The sequence below is a fragment of the Penicillium cataractarum genome (assembly GCF_028827025.1).
Source record: "Penicillium cataractarum strain IBT 29864 chromosome Unknown utg000009l, whole genome shotgun sequence".
Classification (NCBI taxonomy): Eukaryota; Fungi; Ascomycota; class Eurotiomycetes; order Eurotiales; family Aspergillaceae; genus Penicillium; species Penicillium cataractarum.
Genome location: NW_026622745.1, coordinates 1,438,141 through 1,457,151, shown reverse-complemented (window position 1 = coordinate 1,457,151; position 19,011 = coordinate 1,438,141). Strand labels below are relative to the sequence as shown.

The 19,011-nt window shown below is 48.9% G+C and overlaps 6 protein-coding genes across 6 annotated transcripts; 5 read left to right on the top strand and 1 right to left on the bottom strand.

Annotated features, from left to right (window-relative positions):
- Positions 1 to 995: 995 nt before the first annotated feature.
- N7496_011128 (type I polyketide synthase) lies at positions 996 to 7,918 on the bottom strand (the record flags this gene model as incomplete). The annotated part of the gene is made up of 5 exons (XM_056704041.1): positions 996 to 1,811; positions 1,872 to 2,192; positions 2,256 to 4,883; positions 4,942 to 7,165; positions 7,218 to 7,918. The coding sequence occupies 5 exons, from the start codon at positions 7,916 to 7,918 to the stop codon at positions 996 to 998; spliced, it is 6,690 nt and encodes a 2,229-aa protein (XP_056550001.1).
- Positions 7,919 to 8,757: 839 nt separating this feature from the next.
- On the top strand, positions 8,758 to 9,815 carry N7496_011127 (uncharacterized protein; the record flags this gene model as incomplete). The annotated part of the gene is made up of 5 exons (XM_056704040.1): positions 8,758 to 8,799; positions 8,868 to 8,886; positions 8,960 to 9,021; positions 9,077 to 9,551; positions 9,649 to 9,815. The coding sequence occupies 5 exons, from the start codon at positions 8,758 to 8,760 to the stop codon at positions 9,813 to 9,815; spliced, it is 765 nt and encodes a 254-aa protein (XP_056550000.1).
- A 1,097-nt stretch (positions 9,816 to 10,912) lies between these two features.
- Positions 10,913 to 12,054, top strand: N7496_011126 (uncharacterized protein; the record flags this gene model as incomplete). Its single annotated transcript, XM_056704039.1, has 4 exons — positions 10,913 to 11,257; positions 11,490 to 11,580; positions 11,638 to 11,720; positions 11,854 to 12,054. 4 exons carry the CDS (start codon positions 10,913 to 10,915, stop codon positions 12,052 to 12,054), a joined length of 720 nt encoding a protein of 239 aa, XP_056549999.1.
- Positions 12,055 to 15,085: 3,031 nt separating this feature from the next.
- On the top strand, positions 15,086 to 15,697 carry N7496_011125 (uncharacterized protein; the record flags this gene model as incomplete). The annotated part of the gene is made up of 1 exon (XM_056704038.1): positions 15,086 to 15,697. The coding sequence occupies one exon, from the start codon at positions 15,086 to 15,088 to the stop codon at positions 15,695 to 15,697; it is 612 nt and encodes a 203-aa protein (XP_056549998.1).
- Positions 15,698 to 16,610: 913 nt separating this feature from the next.
- Positions 16,611 to 16,880, top strand: N7496_011124 (uncharacterized protein; the record flags this gene model as incomplete). The annotated part of the gene is made up of 1 exon (XM_056704037.1): positions 16,611 to 16,880. The coding sequence occupies one exon, from the start codon at positions 16,611 to 16,613 to the stop codon at positions 16,878 to 16,880; it is 270 nt and encodes an 89-aa protein (XP_056549997.1).
- Positions 16,881 to 17,120: 240 nt separating this feature from the next.
- On the top strand, positions 17,121 to 17,755 carry ura6 (uridylate kinase ura6; the record flags this gene model as incomplete). The annotated part of the gene is made up of 2 exons (XM_056704036.1): positions 17,121 to 17,411; positions 17,453 to 17,755. The coding sequence occupies 2 exons, from the start codon at positions 17,121 to 17,123 to the stop codon at positions 17,753 to 17,755; spliced, it is 594 nt and encodes a 197-aa protein (XP_056549996.1).
- Between the last annotated feature and the right edge of the window lie 1,256 nt (positions 17,756 to 19,011).

The following is a 19,011-nucleotide window of genomic DNA, read 5'->3' as shown; positions in this document are numbered from 1 at the left end:
ATCCTATTGACCATGGGCGAGAATATTTCGGCATCTACAAGAATTTTACTAGTCTAATGTCGGCGACCCGTTAAATAATTACCCGAGGCTCAGCTCGGCGGTTGTCAGTCCTCCGTACTTGCATTGGAACTAACACTTCGGGTGGATCTCGACCGAAGAGCACAGTACAGTCGCATTTTACAATAGGCGAATAAAAACAATTCCAATCGCTTGGCACGTCTGTTCGCTTTTAAGATTAATGTCTCATCTAGCAAAGCGAAACCAACTCCACTCACTCATACACGAAGTCCACACTGGGTACTGTACCCACGGACAAAACGCTTGTCGCATGGTCCTCCCGCTTCCTAGCGCCAAGCATCAGCCACCATATCAGCGATGATCGCAATGACATCAGTGCTGTAGACATTTTTGTTAAAGTTTTCAAAGGGCCCCGGAACATGGTGGCCACCACTCGTCGGCAACTGCCCGATTGAAAAGTTCCTTGGTTGAAAATGACCGAAGCCAAGCCTGCCGAGCGGGAGGCGTCACGGTTAAACTCTCGCATGGAAAGATTATCTCGAGAAGTCTTTTTTTGGAGTTTTGTTTATCTGAGTTTGCGGATAAAATCTGCGATTAACTTTCAACGCGCGTCACAGGGATATATATCATTGCAGATGGTGAATCTTTTGCGATCCATGCCACAACATTGGACCTGCCGAGAACTACCCGTGACTATCGGTTCCAAAATTCCCGGAGAAAAGAATTTCGGGATTGTGCTGCAAGTGTGATTTTAGGGACAATCGATATGCGGAATTGACATTCGGAATTCTCCGTGAGTGGTAGAATATGTCCGAAATATAGGCGCTACTGAGCTTTTCATTCCTCTACAGGATCGAGTCAGATCTCGCGAAAAAGAGAACTTCAAGCATGGCTATACGTATAGAATCTATAGCAACAAAAAAAACTCATATAAACATGAATCATACAGAACAGAACAAAAAGCAAGATTCTCCCCCTCAAACCTGCGACTTGTTCAAGATAATCTCGGCAAGTGCCATCAAAGATCCACTCGACAACAACTCCAACACCTGCACATTCGCATTCGCCTCGCGCGCAATCCAATTCCGGATCTCAATCGCTACCAGCGAGTCCAGACCCAGAGAGGCAACCGTGATCGATGGATCCATGTCTTCTACCGAGATTACCAGCACCTGTGCCAGTTTGGCCGCGAGCGCTTCATAACTGATGTGCAGTGCCTCCTCCTTGGAGCCTGCATTGGCGAGGAGCACATTCAGTGGTGCAGCTGGGCCACTTCCTGCGGCGGCTCCCGAGCCAAGCGCTGCCTTGGCAGTCTCGTAGAGTACACTGAACTTGGCGTCCTGCGCCCAGAAGTGGTCTAGTGTACTCAGCTCGAGGCCAACGATGAACTGACCAGAGCAGGAATCTGCAAGGTCTGACGTTATCGCAGCGGCTAGTAGTGCGAGTACTTCTGCCTCGTCCATGCCATCTGTACCGATGTTCTTGAGCACTTCTTGTTGTCGCTTGCTGTCGACCTCGGCGAGATAGCCAACGTCTCGCACGGCGGTCAGATCGATGGATGTACCCGGAAGGCCCAGGGAGCGTCGGTACTCCATGAATCCGTCGAGGAAGACGTTTGCTGCGGCATACGCGGCTTGGCCGCGGTTACCGATGACACCGGCGACTGAGGAGAGGGCCACGAAGAAATCGAGGGGATAGTCGGCGAGGACTTCATGTAAGTTCCAGGCACCGTCGACTTTGCTGGTTATGACTGATTGGAAATCGTCCAGGGTCATCTTCTCGAAGAGGATATCCTGTTATGTATTAGCTGACTGAACCAAAATTGGAGTGGCATGCTTGTTGGCAACACTTACTCGGAGAACCATTGCACCGTGAACGACACCGCGGACTGGTGGAAGATCCTTCATCTCTTCCTTGACGAGATTCTCGACTGACTGTTTGCTGCTCACGTCGCATGGCTTGACGGTAACATGTGTGCCGTTGGCAGACAGCTCATCAATCAAGGCCTGGACCTGTTCGTTGACCGATGCGCTTCGAGAAACTAACACAATGTTTCTGGCGCCCTTAGAGGACATCCACTTGGCTATGCTTCGTCCGAGACCACCAGTACCGCCGATCAGAATGTAGGAAGCGTCAGCCTTTAGGAGAGAAGAACCAGTCTTGGGCGCGACAGCCTGTGATTCATATATCAGCATTGGTTTGGTTTACTCACAACATGCGGGTCAACATTTCCTTACCTTGACATAATCGTCCTCATAAGGAACAACCACAATCTTACCCATCGCCTTACCAGTCTGCAATGTGCGGAACGCAGTTTCCAGCTCCGAGATGCGGTACGTGGTCAATGGCAGGATAGGGCGCACAGATTCCTTGGCCATCAGATCCGTAACATTATCCAATAGACGCTTCATCAGCTTCGGGCGGTGCGCAGCCACCTTTGTCAAATCAACAGAAGCAAAGCTAACGTTGTACTCAAATGGAAGCATGTCAAGGCGAGTGTTCTTGGTGATGTCAGCCTTGCCAATCTCAATGAACCGGCCAAATGGAGCTAGACATTCCCATGTTTCACGCAGAAGATCACCGGCCAGTGAATTCACAACGATGTCCACGCCCTTATTGTTCGTCGCACGTCGGATGCCACGACCAAACGATGTATCACGGCTGTAGAGAATATGATCCTCGGGAATACCGTACTGGTCCATGAGGAATTGTTTCTTCTCCAAGCTGCCGACAGTGACGAAGATCTCCGCGCCGACCATCTGCGCCAGCATGATCGCTGCTTGCCCGACACCACCAGCACCAGCGTGAATCAGAATTCGCTCGCCTTCTTGCAGATGGCCGAGGTCGAAGAGTGCATAGTAAGCTGTGCAAAAGACCACTGGCACTGTGGCGCCGACCTCGAAGGACATATTCACCGGGAGAGGAGCAGCACTGGTGGCTTTGCAGCGAGCGTAGGTGGAGTAACCGCCCAGCGGTAAGGCTATAACTCGCTGACCGACCTTGAGGTGTTGAACATTCTTGCCGACCGATGAGACGATACCACTGCACTCAATACCGATGTACGGCTGCGCAAGCTGGCCCATCGTAACGACAATATCCTTGAAATTCAGACCGGTGGCCTTGACCTCGATCTCGATATCATCATCAGCCAATGGCTCGACCACATCGTCAGCAAAGTACAACGTATCCAGAGCACCGAGATTGCCGATTTGGAGTTTGAAGCGGCGACCAGACTGCTGGAATGGCTGAGACGAGATGGTCATCTCATGAGTCTCGTTGTGGACGAATGCATCTGCTGCTTCGTTAGTCAAGGCACGCGGGACGAACAGTTCAGCGCCTTTAGCCCGGAACTCAAAGTCCTTGCAGGGGTTCAGGGTGTCGGTTGACCACAGAGCATTGATAGTAGCCATGATGGGAGTGGCAGGGTTCTCGAGATCTTCAGTCTCAAGACCGAGAGTCGCGGCCTTGGCCATGGTCTCGGAACGCAAGCTTCGGGTCAGACCGACGATCATCTGGGCATCGGGGCTGTCAAGACGGTAGACCCACAGAACGTTGGAGGCGTTCAACATAGTGTTCTTGATGCCTTCGAATGCCTCTGGTGTGAGGTTGCGAAGGGAGCGGGCTCCAGTCTGGAGGACGATGACATGCTTGCCAGTTGCATCGATATCCTCAAAAGTGGAGACGGAGGGCTTCCAGTCACTCCTCTCTTTTTGGATAGCATCACTCAACTTGTCCGCAATACCGTCAGACTTGCCAAATTGCGTGACCAAAACATCGGTCAAGGGATGGTCATTCTGGACCCCGTTGCCATTGAGATGCGGCTTCTCATCTGGGCTGAGATGGCCGTTGGCGTGACCATTAGTCAAACCGCTCACAGTATGGCCATTGGTTAGCACGCCGTTAGTCTCAGTAGCGTGCCCATTGATACCATCGCCATTGAGATGGCCATTAGGATCCTGAGGTTCTGCAGCAGGCTCCTTCTCAAGCTCAGCGAGAGATTTCCACTCGAACTTGTAGCACAAGTCGCGGGTGCTTTCGCCACGAACAGCACCTGCATCTTTGAGCGGTGTCATGATCAGACCCTCAATATTGATGAGAATCTCGGTCGAGTTCTCCGGCGTCACCCAGAGGTCGAACTTGGCCGGCTCCGGGTTAGCCAAGCTGGGCCCGCCATTGCACCATGCTTTGACAGATTCACCTGGAGTAGAGGGTATCTTGTCGGTGATAGTCAAGCTCTTGACCATGGTTGGCATGTACAGCGTGTCAAGTTCCATACGACCTTGGCCGAGAATAGGCCAGGTCAGATGCAACAGTGCGTCCAAGAACGTTGGGTGGATGGTTAACGGAGCCTCGAAATTCTTCGGCATCAGGGCCTTGGTATCCCGGACGTAAAGGTCACCACGCGAGTGATGGGGGTGGGAGAAGATATTCTCCAGACCTTGGAAGGAAGGGCCATAGCCGGCACCAATATCAGTGAGGACTTGGTACATATTCTGCATATCGATCTCGTACGTTGCTTGTTCCATGATTCTGTCAATCTGCTTCGAGAAGTGCTTCTGCTCAACTTCCTCCGCATTGAAGACCGCTGCCTGTCCCTTCTTGTTGGCGCGAGTGCGAACCATGCCTGAGCAGTGGACTGTCCAGCCTCGCTTGGAGGTCCACGAGCTGATACGGAACTCATCCCAAATATCCGAGTTGCCACGCGTGCCTTCTGCGTAAGGCTTCAGGGAGATGGTAGTCTCGGCGTCCACATCGTCGGTAAGAACGAGTGCAGCACCGACGGTCACCTCGCGAAACTCGAACTGCGAGAATGGAGTCTCATGGGCCTCGGCGCGTCGACGTGCAGCCTCAATAGCCATAGCCAACTGTAAACAGTTGGGTCAGTATTATTCAGAATTAAAATTGAGAACGAGAACAACTTACATATCCAGCCATCGGATACACACTCATTCCCTGCATCTTGTGCTCCCGAAGCCACGGGATATCGTCCAGGCGCACAATATTGCGCCACGTAGGTTCGAGATCATTCGAGTACATAGCCAGCGCTCCTAACACATCATTTCGCTTTCCATCGCGGAATTTGTGTCCCTGCGCAATGCGTCCCTCATGCCAGTACCGTGTGCCGTGCTGCCAGGGATACTTGGGCAAATCCCGCAAGAACGATCGATTACAGGCTCCACTCACTGGGAAGTTGACTGCAGTAATGTTGAGAGTTCCTCCGCGCACATACACGGCACCGGCAGCATCGAGAAGGGACTGGGCGGGATCGGCATTTCGGAGCACGGTAGGTGCATAGCTAACCTTGGAGGCGATCGATCCTAGGCTCTTCAGGATGTCCAGGATCGGACCCTTTAGGGCGGAATGGGGACCAAGCTCAAGAAGGAGGCTGGGACGATTCTCTTCATTCGCGCACATATTAGCCAATGCGTTGGAAAAAAGAACGGGAGAGGTCAAATTGGCCACCCAATATGCTGGGCCTAGATCAGATGGCTCGGCGATCTCGCTAGTGACAGACGAATAGAAAGTCGCAGTTACGGATGTCGAGGGCAAGATAGAATCAATAGCAGAAAGGTATTCCTTCGCTACCTTCTTCATGTGGTCTGAATGGTAAGCAACATCGATCTTCAGCTTTCGGTTAAACAACTGTTTCTCCTGTAGAACAGCCTCAAGTTCATCAATCGCGTCTGCATCTCCAGAAACAGTCACGCTAGAGGGACTATTCACACAGGCTACCGTAGCATAGCCGCTCAGGGTCTTGAGTATCGGCTTTATATCGTCAGAGCTAGCTCCGACGGCAATCATAGTACCCTTGAGGAGTGGGTAGGAGCTCTTCAGCAACGAGGTCATCTGGCCACGATGATAGGCCAACGCCATTGCTCCCTCTAAATCAAAAATACCGGCAGCATATGCAGCACCAATCTCACCAGAGCTGTGACCTATAACCGAAGATGGGCTGACACCCCATGAGCGAAGAAGGTCTGTTAGGGCAATCTGGAGGGCTGTGCAAGAAGGCTGGCTTAAATGGGGAGAGTTGATATTAGAAACCGTAGGGTCCTTCTGTAACTCTTCAAGTAGGGAGAACTCGGCCCCGAGGTCACAAAGGCACTTGTCGGCGCGTTCAATGGCCGCTGCAAAGATCGGATATTCATCCATCAGTGGAATGCCCATCTGAGCCCATTGAGCACCCTGTCCGGTGAAAACAAAGGCGACCGTGGGGGTTCCAAGCACTCGGATAGGATTGGCTTTCATTTGGGCCATCTTGACACCTAGCTCATCCAGCGAGGAAGCAGACAGAGCCATACGATATGACAGATGAGATAACTTGGTTCCAAGAGTATACGCAAAGTTACCAAAGAGGGAGTTCTCGAACACCTCTGGCCGCTGCTCAAAGTAGATTCCAAAGTCCTGTATTCTCGTACGGAGAGAATCCTTATCATTCGCAGAGATTAAGAACAGTCTGCTCTTGGGATCTCCGTCCATACCTGCATCATCCTCTGCCCGGTGGTCTGGCGGAGGCGGTCTTTGGAGAACCACGTGTGCATTAGTCCCTCCAAAGCCATAGTTTGAGACACTGGCGTACTTTTTGCCTCGAGGAAAGGGTCGAGTAGTGGTGACGACTTTCATGTTCCATTCTGCCAATGGAATATTCGGGTTGGGCTTCTTGAAGTCGGCATTAGGTAGCAGTAGTCCCTTGTCGAGGATCATAGCGGTCTTGATAATGGAAGCAATACCACTGGCACCTTCCAAGTGACCGATATTGGACTTAACCGACCCAATGTAAAGCGGGTTCCGTGCCGTTCGACCTCCTCCTAGGGCTGCATGTACCGCTCGTGCCTCGATAGGATCTCCAGCTTTAGTCCCTGTACCGTGCATCTCTGCAAAGCCACAGTCCTCCGGGTCCAGGTTGGCTTCGCGGTAGACACGCCGGATCAACTGCTCCTGCGCAAGTTCGTTCGGCAACGTAATGCCCTTGGTTCTCCCGTCTTGGTTTACTCCAGAATTAGCGATTATAGCCCGGATAGGGTCTTTGTCGCGGATTGCAGCGTCGAGAGGCTTGAGGAGGACAATGCCGGCGCCCTCGCCGCGCGCAAAGCCAGATTTGGCTCGTTCGTCGAAAGAATATGTTTTTCCTTCATCGTTAAATAGTCTGGATATGTGTAAGCAATGAGACTTTCTAGCCCAGGTTGAGTGTGCCTTACTGTGACATGGACATAGAAATGAAATAATCAGGAAGCAGATTCAATCTGCATCCACCAACCAGCGCCTCCTTCGATTCACCACTTCGCAAACTCTGAACGGCATAATGCAAGGCCACCAGGGAAGACGAGCAGGCGGTATCGAATGTCATACTAGGACCTGCCAGGTCGAAATAGTATGAAATGCGATTGGATTGCATCGCAGACGCATTTCCTGTAGCTTGAAATTGAGGAATAGTTTCAACATCCCGACAATTATTGAGCTCGTAATCAGAGAAATTGCCACCAACAAAGACACCGACATTACGACCAGCGAGAGACTCTTTGGGAATGCCTGCACTCTCCAAAGCTTCGTAAGAGCACTCCAAAAGAAGGCGCTGCTGCGGATCCATAGAAATTGCCTCCTGCACGGTGACATTGAAGAAGGGAGCATCGAATCGGGAAACGTCATCGAGAAAGTAACCGCCCGCGGGGTTGAAAGTACCGGGTTTCGAAGGATTAGGATGGTAGTAGGCGCCGTGCGAAAAACGGTCTTTGGGTATAGGCGACCAACCGCTTCGAGCTCTTGTACAAAGCTCCCATAAGTCGCCGGGGGAGGAAACCTGGCCGGACAGTCGACAAGCATACCCAATAATGGCGATAGGTTGCGGCGTCCGGGGTTCCCCGTCACACGGTGTGCCATTGGACTCGGCCGTGCCGTTCATGGTGATTGTAGAGGACGGGATGAAGAATGAAAGATGAGAAAGGTGAAGAGGAAGAAGAAAGAGGAGTAATGGGTGGAAATGAAGTATATAACGATAGAATCAACGAATGTATAGCAGAATATTCGGGGCTTTCTTTCTCCTCGTTCGTTTATAGATCTATCTTATGACATTGCCCGACAGGCCATGAGAGTTAAATAGAAGAATCTGGCAGCACTTCAATTGAAGTGTCAGATTAATCAAAAATGGTTGAAAAGGATGATCTGTTAGAAACCCCGAAGATCAACAGGCCCCCTTCCCTATTTCATTCAAATCCGTAATTTGAAAAAAAAAAGAAGAAAAAGAAGAAAAAGAGCCATATTCTAAAAAAACGGATTTTTCCCCACTATTTCCCAAAGAACCATTTGCCCCGACATCCCTGCGATAAGAATTGAAGGTTGACATTGGGCCACTGGTGGCGTAACTTTGACGGTGCTACTGTGCAGCCCGCTCAGGTTAGACACAAATTCAGGGACATGAATTTCTGGGCCCATGCAACCCACATGAGCTTTGATGAACTTGTGGATCGGTATTGTGGATACACCCTGTCGATCACATGTGTTCGGAGGGAATTCCTGATTTATGGGTTAAAGAACTAGTCCCGGGGAATCTGTTGCAGGGTTTGGATTTGACAAGCTCCAAGGTTCTTCTTGATTGCTTCTTCGGCTTGGCTGCTTTGCTTATTCGGAGCCTTTACCGAGGGACTTGCTATTTTTCTCTCTTAAACTATCCTCTGGAAAGACCGTGATCCTGCAATCGTCAGAGTATACACAGTACGTCGCTCTATCTCAATACTGCTCAAGATGCGGTTCCTCTGTCTTCATGGTGCCATCGGCAATATCGAAGTAAGTAAATTGAATCATACAAGACAATGTGAGTCCCTTTGAAATGAAAAATGTGCTAATTGATGCAGAACATCAGCATTCAACTAGGTAAAAACTACCGGAATGAGCAGATGATGCAGTCTTGAAGAAGCGAACACTAACATGAAGTGATCAATTCCAGCACCGCTACAGAAGGAGCTGGCACGCGATTATGCGGCTTCGTTCCATTACATCAACGGTTTGGTTCGAATTAAACCACCCCAAGGCATGAGCACCCATTCCAACATCTGGCAAGTAGCCAAAAGGGAGTTCCAATTTAATGTCTCATTTTTTTACAGGATTTGAGGAGTATTTTGGCGCCGGGCCGCACTATCGCTGGGCGGAAGATGGTGGTGTAGCCGAAGAGTCGATGATCAGCCGGGTACGAAAAATCCCAGTTGGCCAGAACCCAGAGGATGTGATGCGTGACTTGGCCGGTGACCGAGAAGTGGCATGGAAGAACCACGATGATGTGATGCAGTATCTCTATGATACTTTTGAGGAGAACCCAGACATTGGCGGCATCATTGGATACAGCGAAGGTGCATCGATCGCCGCGACATTCATTCTGGACGAGCAGCGCAGATTCGAAGAGACTGGCCGCGAGCGACGCATCAAATGCGCAATGTTCATTACTGGCTGGCCTCCAATTGACCCCCACAAGGGCATTGTCCTCGCAGATCAGGAAGACGACCTGATCGATGTACCATCTCTGCATGTTGTGGGCGCCAATGGTATGATACATCCCCGCACGCAGAATGTTTCAATATATTCTCGCTTTTGTCAAGGTTCCATGACTGATGTGACCTCCTCAATGTTTCGCCTAAGCAGATCCTTTCCGACATGGCGCATACGCGCTATACAACGTATGCGACCCGGATACAGCCGCATTATTCGACACGGGTAAGGGCCATACTATTCCGCGATCTGGATTGGTGATCACTGAGCTAGGCGACGCGATCCGAGACCTCATAGCTAAGTCACAAGAGGCATTTTAAGCCCAGGGTCTGGCCTTTCTAAGGTAGTAAGCACACGAACCGAGGCCGGCGCTCGGATGGATGGAATACCTTACAGTGGCCATAGAACAGACTACTCTAGAAGGAATATCGATGAAGTAATAAATTTGTTTTGCCTACAATTACAATCGTATAGAGTGTGCCTGACATATGGTTGGGGGTTCGGTAATACAACGCAGGATGGCGTTTATGCACGCCCAACGTAGCTCTGTGGGATGGCAGTTCGCCTCCCAGCTGTTGTGCAATTGAGAACCGTTAGTTAGTGTAACTTGAATACCATTTGCTATCATCGTTGTACGATAGAGAATACTTCGACTATCCAACATCTGCTACATTAACATTGTTCCGGCTTGTCGACTAAGTTTTCGGCCAAACCACGGACGTTTCCGCCGAATATTCAGCTCATTCATCTGGAATTCTAGGCCATCCATACTCCAAGACAGCCACTAAATCTACCCCTCTCTAATCAGCCTTATCAAGTTGATGTCTCCTCATTGAATTAAATTGAAGGATCGGCAATTCTCATTATCCCCACACTTGCACTTCAACTATAACCCCTCCTTGTCTAATTTTTGTTCACATGTTTATCGCCGAGGCGGGATTTGCGTTGGGAGGAAGGGGGGCCTCGATCGATCGGCAGGTCCCAAAGCGTATCTATCACTGCAGATTCCTAATTATTCACTTTCCTTCTCCTCTTTCTCCCTGAGTTCAATACCGAGAAGCGGTGCCGATCCCAATCTGCAGATCTTTCATACTTTTCGGCTCCGAGTCTTCTACACCCCGACATATAAGATTATCCATTTTGGGACACTCGTTGCACAGTACGGATAATATCAGCCTGTAGCCCGCTGAAATTCGCCATTCTCTAGTCTAACTACAAGGTTCGGGTAAAATGGTAGTATGTCTGTGAGCCAATGATATCAAATTATGGAATCGAATCCCATAATCACCCTTAAACATCCGGCCAGCCCAGCATTTTAAATACTTTGTAATAGCTGTAGATCCCTTCGGGTTCATTGCCCGTCCGGCCAATACTATGCTCTATCTCCATTTTCTATCACGGCTGATACGGAGGCGCCATGCATGTCAATGCTTTGCAGAATTGCTTGCTCCTGGGCCTTGCCATCAGTCAATTCCAGCCGGCCCTGACTCAGGAAACCCCACCTTCGCAATGCGCTACGGGTGTGCACGCCATTTTGATGCGAGGTCAAGGCCCTGGCGATCATCTAAATGTCATGGTATCCGTCCAGAACCTGGTCCTACAGCTCATTCCAGGCTCGAGTAGCGTTGCGCTTCCCTACAGTCACGGTGCAGATGACCACCGCGTTGCTGCTTCTAATGGCACCTACATGATGCAGGATTACATTCGGTCTTATGTCGCTAGTTGTCCAGACTCGAAAATTTTCATCATCGGGTACTCTTTGGTAAGTGGGGATTCGATTTGTATCGGACTCTATCTGCTATTTTGCTTTCACCGTCAATGGGAAAATGACATAGCTCGGTCATTGTTGATCTGCATGGCTTTGAATCTCCGGTATTCTTTGGTCTTCATTAATTCTTTTCCCCTTGTCACCCTATTCTAGCGTTTTTAGTTCATTCCATCCGAGATTTCCTTTCGTATTGAGCTGTGCTGAGAAGACTGCATTCTCCATATAGGGCGGAGTCGCGATGATGGATGGGTTATGCGGTACGAGTTCCCAGTGGCTTTTCAAAGTTCCTGCCATAGAGCCTCATTTCAACCAGAACGGTGAGCATATTCTACAGCCTCGTTCGTCGCAGTCATTCTAAAAGATAGTGTACTAAGTGATTGCGGCTGTATCATACGGCGAGGAAACATATGTCCCGGGACTCTCATATGACCATGGAACTTGCACTGACGGAACAGGGGTAAGCCATACAGAGCCACTTCTATATATTCTGTTCCTCAAACCGGAACCCATCTCGAAGGCCTCTGGTGATCTGGAGCCCTGGCCTGACCCAGAAATAAAGATCCGATCTAATGTTGGGTGCCAAAATTTAGATCTATCCACGAATTCATCCGGAATGGTGCGACCCATTCCTCTCTTCTATCCGGAGTTACTGCGATGAGGGTGATGGCTCATGCTGTTTTCGGTTCCTACCGCCGATAACCGATCCCGCGCACTTTCTCTATATTTTTCGGTACAACATGGAAGTGATTCAATTTGTACAGCAACGCCTAAAAGCAACCCAGTCACAATAGACTAGCTACGCACTGAATAGCTCAACGGCCAGCCCGGAGTCATGGCCACATTTACTTCCAAATCGACCAGAGCCAGACCGTGCACGACCACCGTCAAGTGACAGGAAGACAAGCTCCTTTTTCAGATAGGCCCTCGGTAACCTATTGGAGGAAGCAATCGGAGATGGATTTACTTTGCACAGGCTTCATGTGGAGCCTGCAAAGACCAGCTTGAAGTCAACTACGGACCGCTAAGAAATCAGGATCCCAGCTGACTCGCAGGGTCAAAGTTATCATTGGGGCTCGTCGGCTCTAAAGATTATTCCCTAATATTTTAGTCCATTTAATTAATTTCAGCCATTTCAGCCACGGCTCGTGCGATCGAGCCGTGCCTGGTATCCTATTTGTCGAATCGCATTTCATTGGTCCACCCATCTACCTCTTCACCTAAATCTTGGACAGCTCAAACCTTTAATTCAAGCTGCTGGATTCTGCTTCATTATTGTCGTGCCCAAGCATAGTATAGTAGGATCCTCGGTAATTCTAGCTCGGCATCAGCTGGCACTTCTCCGAGAAGTTATCACGTCTACTGATTAGCATACTTTCTATGCTCGTTTGCATTGCGTATTATAATGCACGATTCGAGTGACCAAGTTGGCAATGGCCAACAATAGCGGAGCTAGTGAAGCCTCACACATAGACGCTAAACTGAAGAAAGCCGTGATATTCTTCCTAAGTTCCTACCGTCTCGGCCGGGGTCGGCGACAACACGCGAATCGAACTGCGTGGCTACGCGGAATGTACTTTTGTCATACGATGAAGATACGTCGCTGTGAAGGGCAACCCGAGAATCTGAGACCTTGTCGTAGGCATGCTAGACTAGATCAGACACCCACGAGCGCAGACAGGATCGCGAGTCCATCAATATCTGCTCTAAACTCATCTCCATAATCAACTTAATAGTAGCGCCTCAAAGCCACTTCTACCTTCCTTATCTGCGACCATGTCCATATTGAAGTCTCCTTGTCCGAGACACACCCGAAATTCGGTACCGACGCGAGGAATAACCTCTAAAATCAGACGGTCCATCGAACGGTCGCGCGATATTGGGGCGCACCCACGGCCATTTTTTGCTCCTGTTGCGAATTTGAGTGGGCGGCGAATGAAGGGGGGCTCAAAGCTTGGCATGCTCAAATTCCCAAAGTGTCTCGACGAGTTGACTGACTGGTAGGAATAAGTGGAGACCGGAGCAAATAGCCTATTGTGGATAGACTTGCATCGCAGGGTGTCTGACACTTCCCGACATACAGCCTCAAAATTGAGAAATAACGGCTATAGTGGACAGGGTTAATGAGATATACTGTCGGGATTTGATCCATTAATTTTGATGCTATGGGTGTTTTAGGAGGAAATTCGTGTCTTCGAGCCGAGCAGGATCGACCCTCCTGTTGTTTCGCGTTGTGTGCTACTGCAAGCATAGGGAAAGCATGTGAAATTGGATTTTCCGGGGTAGCGTGGCTGGCTTTTGATTTCGACCATTTAATTTCTTTGGTGTCAATTGAGCAAGATCGCCGGTTAGGTTGTTTCAGATAAACTAGACAGTCGAGTCAGATTATACATATGAATTACTTATCCGTTGATCCAGGGTGGTTTAATTCGACCCCTGATCGCCAACCAAACTAAATGACCGGGGAATTTTAGAGTTGGAAGCATCATCAGTGCCGTATACGTTCGTATACTACCTGATTTTCTAGCTGCATATGCATGAACTTGGTCTAAGTCTTACGCTTTCTATCTCAAACCGGCAATGTCATGATCCAAAAGTGTATCTGATTGCATGAGAGACACTAGGGTAGGACACTGCCGGCCGAGAAGATTCTGATATGTCATGTCTATGAGGGAAGCTAGTTTTGAATGATGATAATAGTTCCAGTATGGAACGCGCTTCAGAAGCATGTGTCCTACGATCCCGTCCACCGCTACTTGAGGGGTCAAATGCACGGTTTCGAAAGAGTTTTGTGAAAATATGGATTCCTTGTTTACTCTGGAAGCTTAGGTTTGGTTAAAATCAGGGATAGAATTATTCATGAATCGAACCCTCGACCTCTGTTTACTATGCAAACTCGTTCCAACGACACTCATGGCCCTCATCATAATGCCCACACCTTGATAAATTCCCATTTCATCGAACAACCAATACTTTCATAATTTAAATAAGAGATTATGGTTATTCTTCTAATCAAACTAGTCATAATGATACTAAGAAGATGCTGTAAAAAGCTTTGAAAGGTGATTTGTTGGGGGAATATAAAATTCCGCAGGTGAGGTGGACGATAAGTGCTAATTGCTCAAACCCCATTTTCTAAGGCAGAAGGTCCTGCAGAATTCACATGGCCTACAGAAGATAAAAGACAAGGATAGTCAAATCGGTACTACAGTCATAGCGCCACCCTGGCCTAAAGAAGAAGGCATCAGGGCAAAGTCGATAAACTGACCAATTATGGGTTTTGAGCAACTGGCGTTTATCGTCCGCTTCACGCAGGCAGGACCACCACGTCAGGCCTACGAGTACATTATCCTCGGACTACGCGAATCAGGCTGGTCAGTTCCAGGCCTTGGCCGCTATGCCAGGCGCGGGGGCTACTGGCTTTGAACTTGAAGTTAATAATAACCCTTCTTGCGATTATTTTCTCAGTATTTTGTTCTCAACGATTTGACCAGCTCAAAGAAAATTAACAAGCCCTATACCTTCGCTCTTCAGAGTCTTACTATTGACAAAGAAATCCGAATATCCCTATTATTTGCCACTTTGCAATCGGGTAGTTGTACACGTACATGAAAGCATCACCTACGATAATGGCCATTGTTAGCGAACAAACGATCAACACTACCCATATGCTGCGATTCTTTACGATCGTTATACCCCCATGATGTTACAACATGGAACTTCTCTTCACGTCTCGCGGTATAAAATCATCCATCTACCTCTGAAATCCAGTTTTAACGTCAAGGTCCCCATTGCTCTCAAATGCCACAGGACCCCAGCCAAATCATGTCTGAAATCATCGATCCGGAATCCTTCATGCACGACCGACAGACCTTCCGTGAAGAACTGCTAACATGGGCTAACACCCTCAACGGGGTATCAGTTCAGGACAGCGTCCGTATGGAAATTGCAACAGAGCTAGACGAGATGGTCAAAGACATAGAGGTACTTGGAGCCCCTCCTCCGCTTGGATCTCTTCTTGCCGAAGATTTCGATCTAATCGACGGGTGCTCTGAAGACGAAGATCGCGATAGCCATGAAGGGTTCGAGCTGATTGATCCCCTCGCCGAAGCAGACTTTGGCCGCCTTTGTTCCAAAGATGGAACCATTAGGGATACCCTCTCCTGGGCTGTGGAACTGCTGAGAAGGGGGCAGGCACCGACGTCTGATATTGCTGTTATTCTGGAGATGCTCGCTCTACATGTTGGGAGACTCCGTCTAACTCGGGTATCTGATGGTGTTGTTGTAGATCCTTATGCAGATTGGATGGATGATTTGGCAAAAGCACAACACAAGTCGAACCAGAGTTACGGGAACGAATATCTTCATGCGATCTGGAATCGTCTCTACAATTGCATGGACTGTAACTGTGACAAGTGCAGCACAGGTTTGGGTTGAAATGGACTACGTTTTTCTTTAGCTCTCTTTAATTTTCCCAGTTTACGAATCAATATCTGTTTCCCTTGCTTTGTGTCTTGTTCTTGTATCCTATTCCCATCAATGCTTGATGGATATGTTGTACCCGAGGTAGCAACAAGCTCTAGCGCTGCATGAACCTAGCTCCGAATCTACCAGATGCACACCGGATGCAAGCTACAACATTAACAGTCAATAAAGCGAGATGAATAGATTCAGTTTTTTTGGGATTTCAGATCACGTACCTAGAAGTTCCGAGTTGAATACTCATTATTACATCCATTCTAGTCCACTCCTTGACATCTCTTCCCTTAATAATTTGGGTAGAGTACAAGTTGTCTCAATGCATAGTTACATGTATAGCCACACCACCAACCTGCCTCTTTATGGAAAGGATATTGAGATTACTGTCAGATTGCACTTGAAAAATGCCCAAAGCATAGGAATTGATATACAAACCCTACTTAATTGGCATTGGACGAGTCTGGATAGTGGGTACTTTTTCAGCATGCTAGGTTTAAAATTATAGTATCATTAATAGCGAGTAATCTTAGTTGATTCAAGAATTTTATGAGTCTTGTATTAGAAAAATAAACAATAAATCGGATCTTGTTAGTGGCCCCTTACTGGGTTAATTTCTCTCTATCAGTACGAATCAAGCAATCGGGGGGAAAGCCTAGCTAGATACACTTTAACTACCTCTAAATAAAAAGACCTTTCTAAAAATCTGTTAGACTGTCTCTCAGATTCAAAAAAAAGAAATACTCGGTAAATGCCAAGGTGTGACTTGGCTGCAGAAATGCCGCTATACAGATCAGCAACTAAACCTCTTCCGGCCACTCCCTTCTTTTTTCCCATCACAATCCAACAAGCTTCACAAGTCACAACGCACCTCATGTCTCTACCTATCGCCCGCCGTTTCGCATCTGGAGTCTTCTCCAAGCCAGCCTTCACTCCTACCCACCTAATTCGATCCTCAATTCCCCGGCGCCTCTCCTCCAGCAACGCGCCCAAGTCCACTCCTCCTCCGCGCCCGTCCTCCGCACCCCATAACGACCGCTCTCAATTCAAGATCTTGCCCATCCTCGCAATCATTGGCATTGGTTCCGGCTCCTACGTGTTCCTTGTCAAGTCTCGCACCGGACAATCGCCACAGCGCTCATAATCAGGTTGGAAGTAAGTGGCTGAGAATCCCCTCTAAGGCGCAATGCCAGCTCAACTAGTCCAAGTCCACTAAAACCTGCCAGTCCCGCAGCTACCGCTTCTGCCCCTCCACCTTCTTCTTCCCCCCAAACTCTCCCAACTACACCGCCGCTCAAACCACACACATCCCTCACTCTTCCTCCTCCTACCTCAATTCCTCGACGCCGCCTCCTAATCCACTCAATCCCCCCTCTAAGTCACAATGGCTTCTCCATCCCCCCGCTTCTCCCCTGAGGAGGTCACAGTCCTCTTCTTCCTCGGCGGCCCAGGCAGCGGCAAGGGCACCCAATCCGCCAACCTAGTCAAAGACTACGGCTTCGTCCACCTCTCCGCCGGCGACCTCCTGCGCGCCGAACAACTCCGCGAGGGCAGCCAATACGGCCAAATGATCAAAACCTACATCACCGAGGGCAAAATCGTGCCCATGGAAGTCACCGTCAACCTCCTTTCCAACGCGATGCGCGACTCCCTTGACGCCAACCCCCGGCCCCCGGTACCAAGGCGCGCTTCCTGATTGACGGGTTCCCGCGGAAGCTGGATCAGGCTGTTTTCTTTGAGGAGACCGTTTGTCCGTCCGAGTTGGTGCTGTTCTTGGATTGTCCCGAGGATGTGATGGAGGCTCGGTTGTTGAAGCGTGGGGAGACGAGTGGACGGGATGATGACAATGCGGAGTCTATTCGCAAGCGGTTTAGGACTTTTGTGGAGACTTCTATGCCTGTCGTTGATGATTTCGAGGCTAAGGGGAAGGTTGTTAAGGTTCAGGCTACTGGGTCTGTGGAGGATGTTTATGCTGAAGTGAAGAAGGGGATTGAGGAGCGTGGTGTGCATGCTCGTTAAGGGGGAGAGGACTGGATTAGATTGGTGTAGATATTGCGTGCTTGTTACTGGTCGGGACATACGAAGACCGCTGTTTTTGTGTTTTGAGCTTGGGAGTATAGATGAATAGAGTGTCGGTTATAATTAAGATGGCATGTTGACACACAATTACTCGAGAGCGTGTATACATAGTCGGTGTTACTTCAATTGGATATTAGACATACCCCTCTTTGTCAACACAGAAGAGTCTGCTAATACAATAAGGCGCAGGCAAAGTTGAGATATTGAGGGTTATCACCAACTTCCAGTTCTTCCAGGTAATCTCCCCCCTCATATGGCCTAGTTGGTCAGCCAGGTTCGTCGCCACCTGGTTGGCCACGGGTGTGCCCCTGTGAAGGAAAATTCGAGGGAAAATATGGTTGACTGGTATCCGATGTCGAGCATAGCTCCACGGAAGACCGGGCACACCCTAAGGGGGGAGAGTGGGCGAGCGAGCTAATCCCCCTCGCTCGCCGATTTCTTCTTTTGTTTTTATTTTCTAAATATTTTTGGTTTAATAGATAGATCTCATTAATATCTTCCATTCTACATTAAAAATACGATATTTTAAGGTATTATGATAGTGTAGAGGAGGATTCTTTAGTGGCTGTAGTCCCGAGCCATCCTTGAAGCATGTCCGTCGGCATCGTGGGATAGCGATGGAGCATTTTGATGAAGTATATAGGGAACCTCAAGGTTGGCGTTCGATTCATAGCGCCAACTATCCTTTTATTTTCGGTTGATGCGTATGACCAGCTAACCTACGTAGCTATCAAACTTCCTCTCTTTCTACTTCACTCTCTCCGACGTAGCTTGCCTAGCTCGTCGACCAAATACAGCACCCGATATCAGTCCACTACCACCGGGGCAGTTATTATGGAAAATACCACCAACCATCTCACCAACCGTATACAAGCCGGGGATCTCTCTAACACTGGGTTCTAGAGGTTAGATCTTGGGTATAGCCAGCTCAACCACGATAGACGTGCCCCTGACTTTATACAAAGTGGATTTCGACCGAAGCATGCAATGACCATACCCTGCTCCTAACCCTCACTTCCTGTACAAATTGAACACAACTATTCTATTTTGATGCCCATAATGCTTCTATGACGATCTCCTACGCCACCTAAAGTACGGGGAGGCAGAAAGCCAATATCGACTACACATCCAAGAAAAAATCATCTAAAGTATTGTAATTCTGATCCAAGACCAGGCAATCAAGACAAAGTAATCCC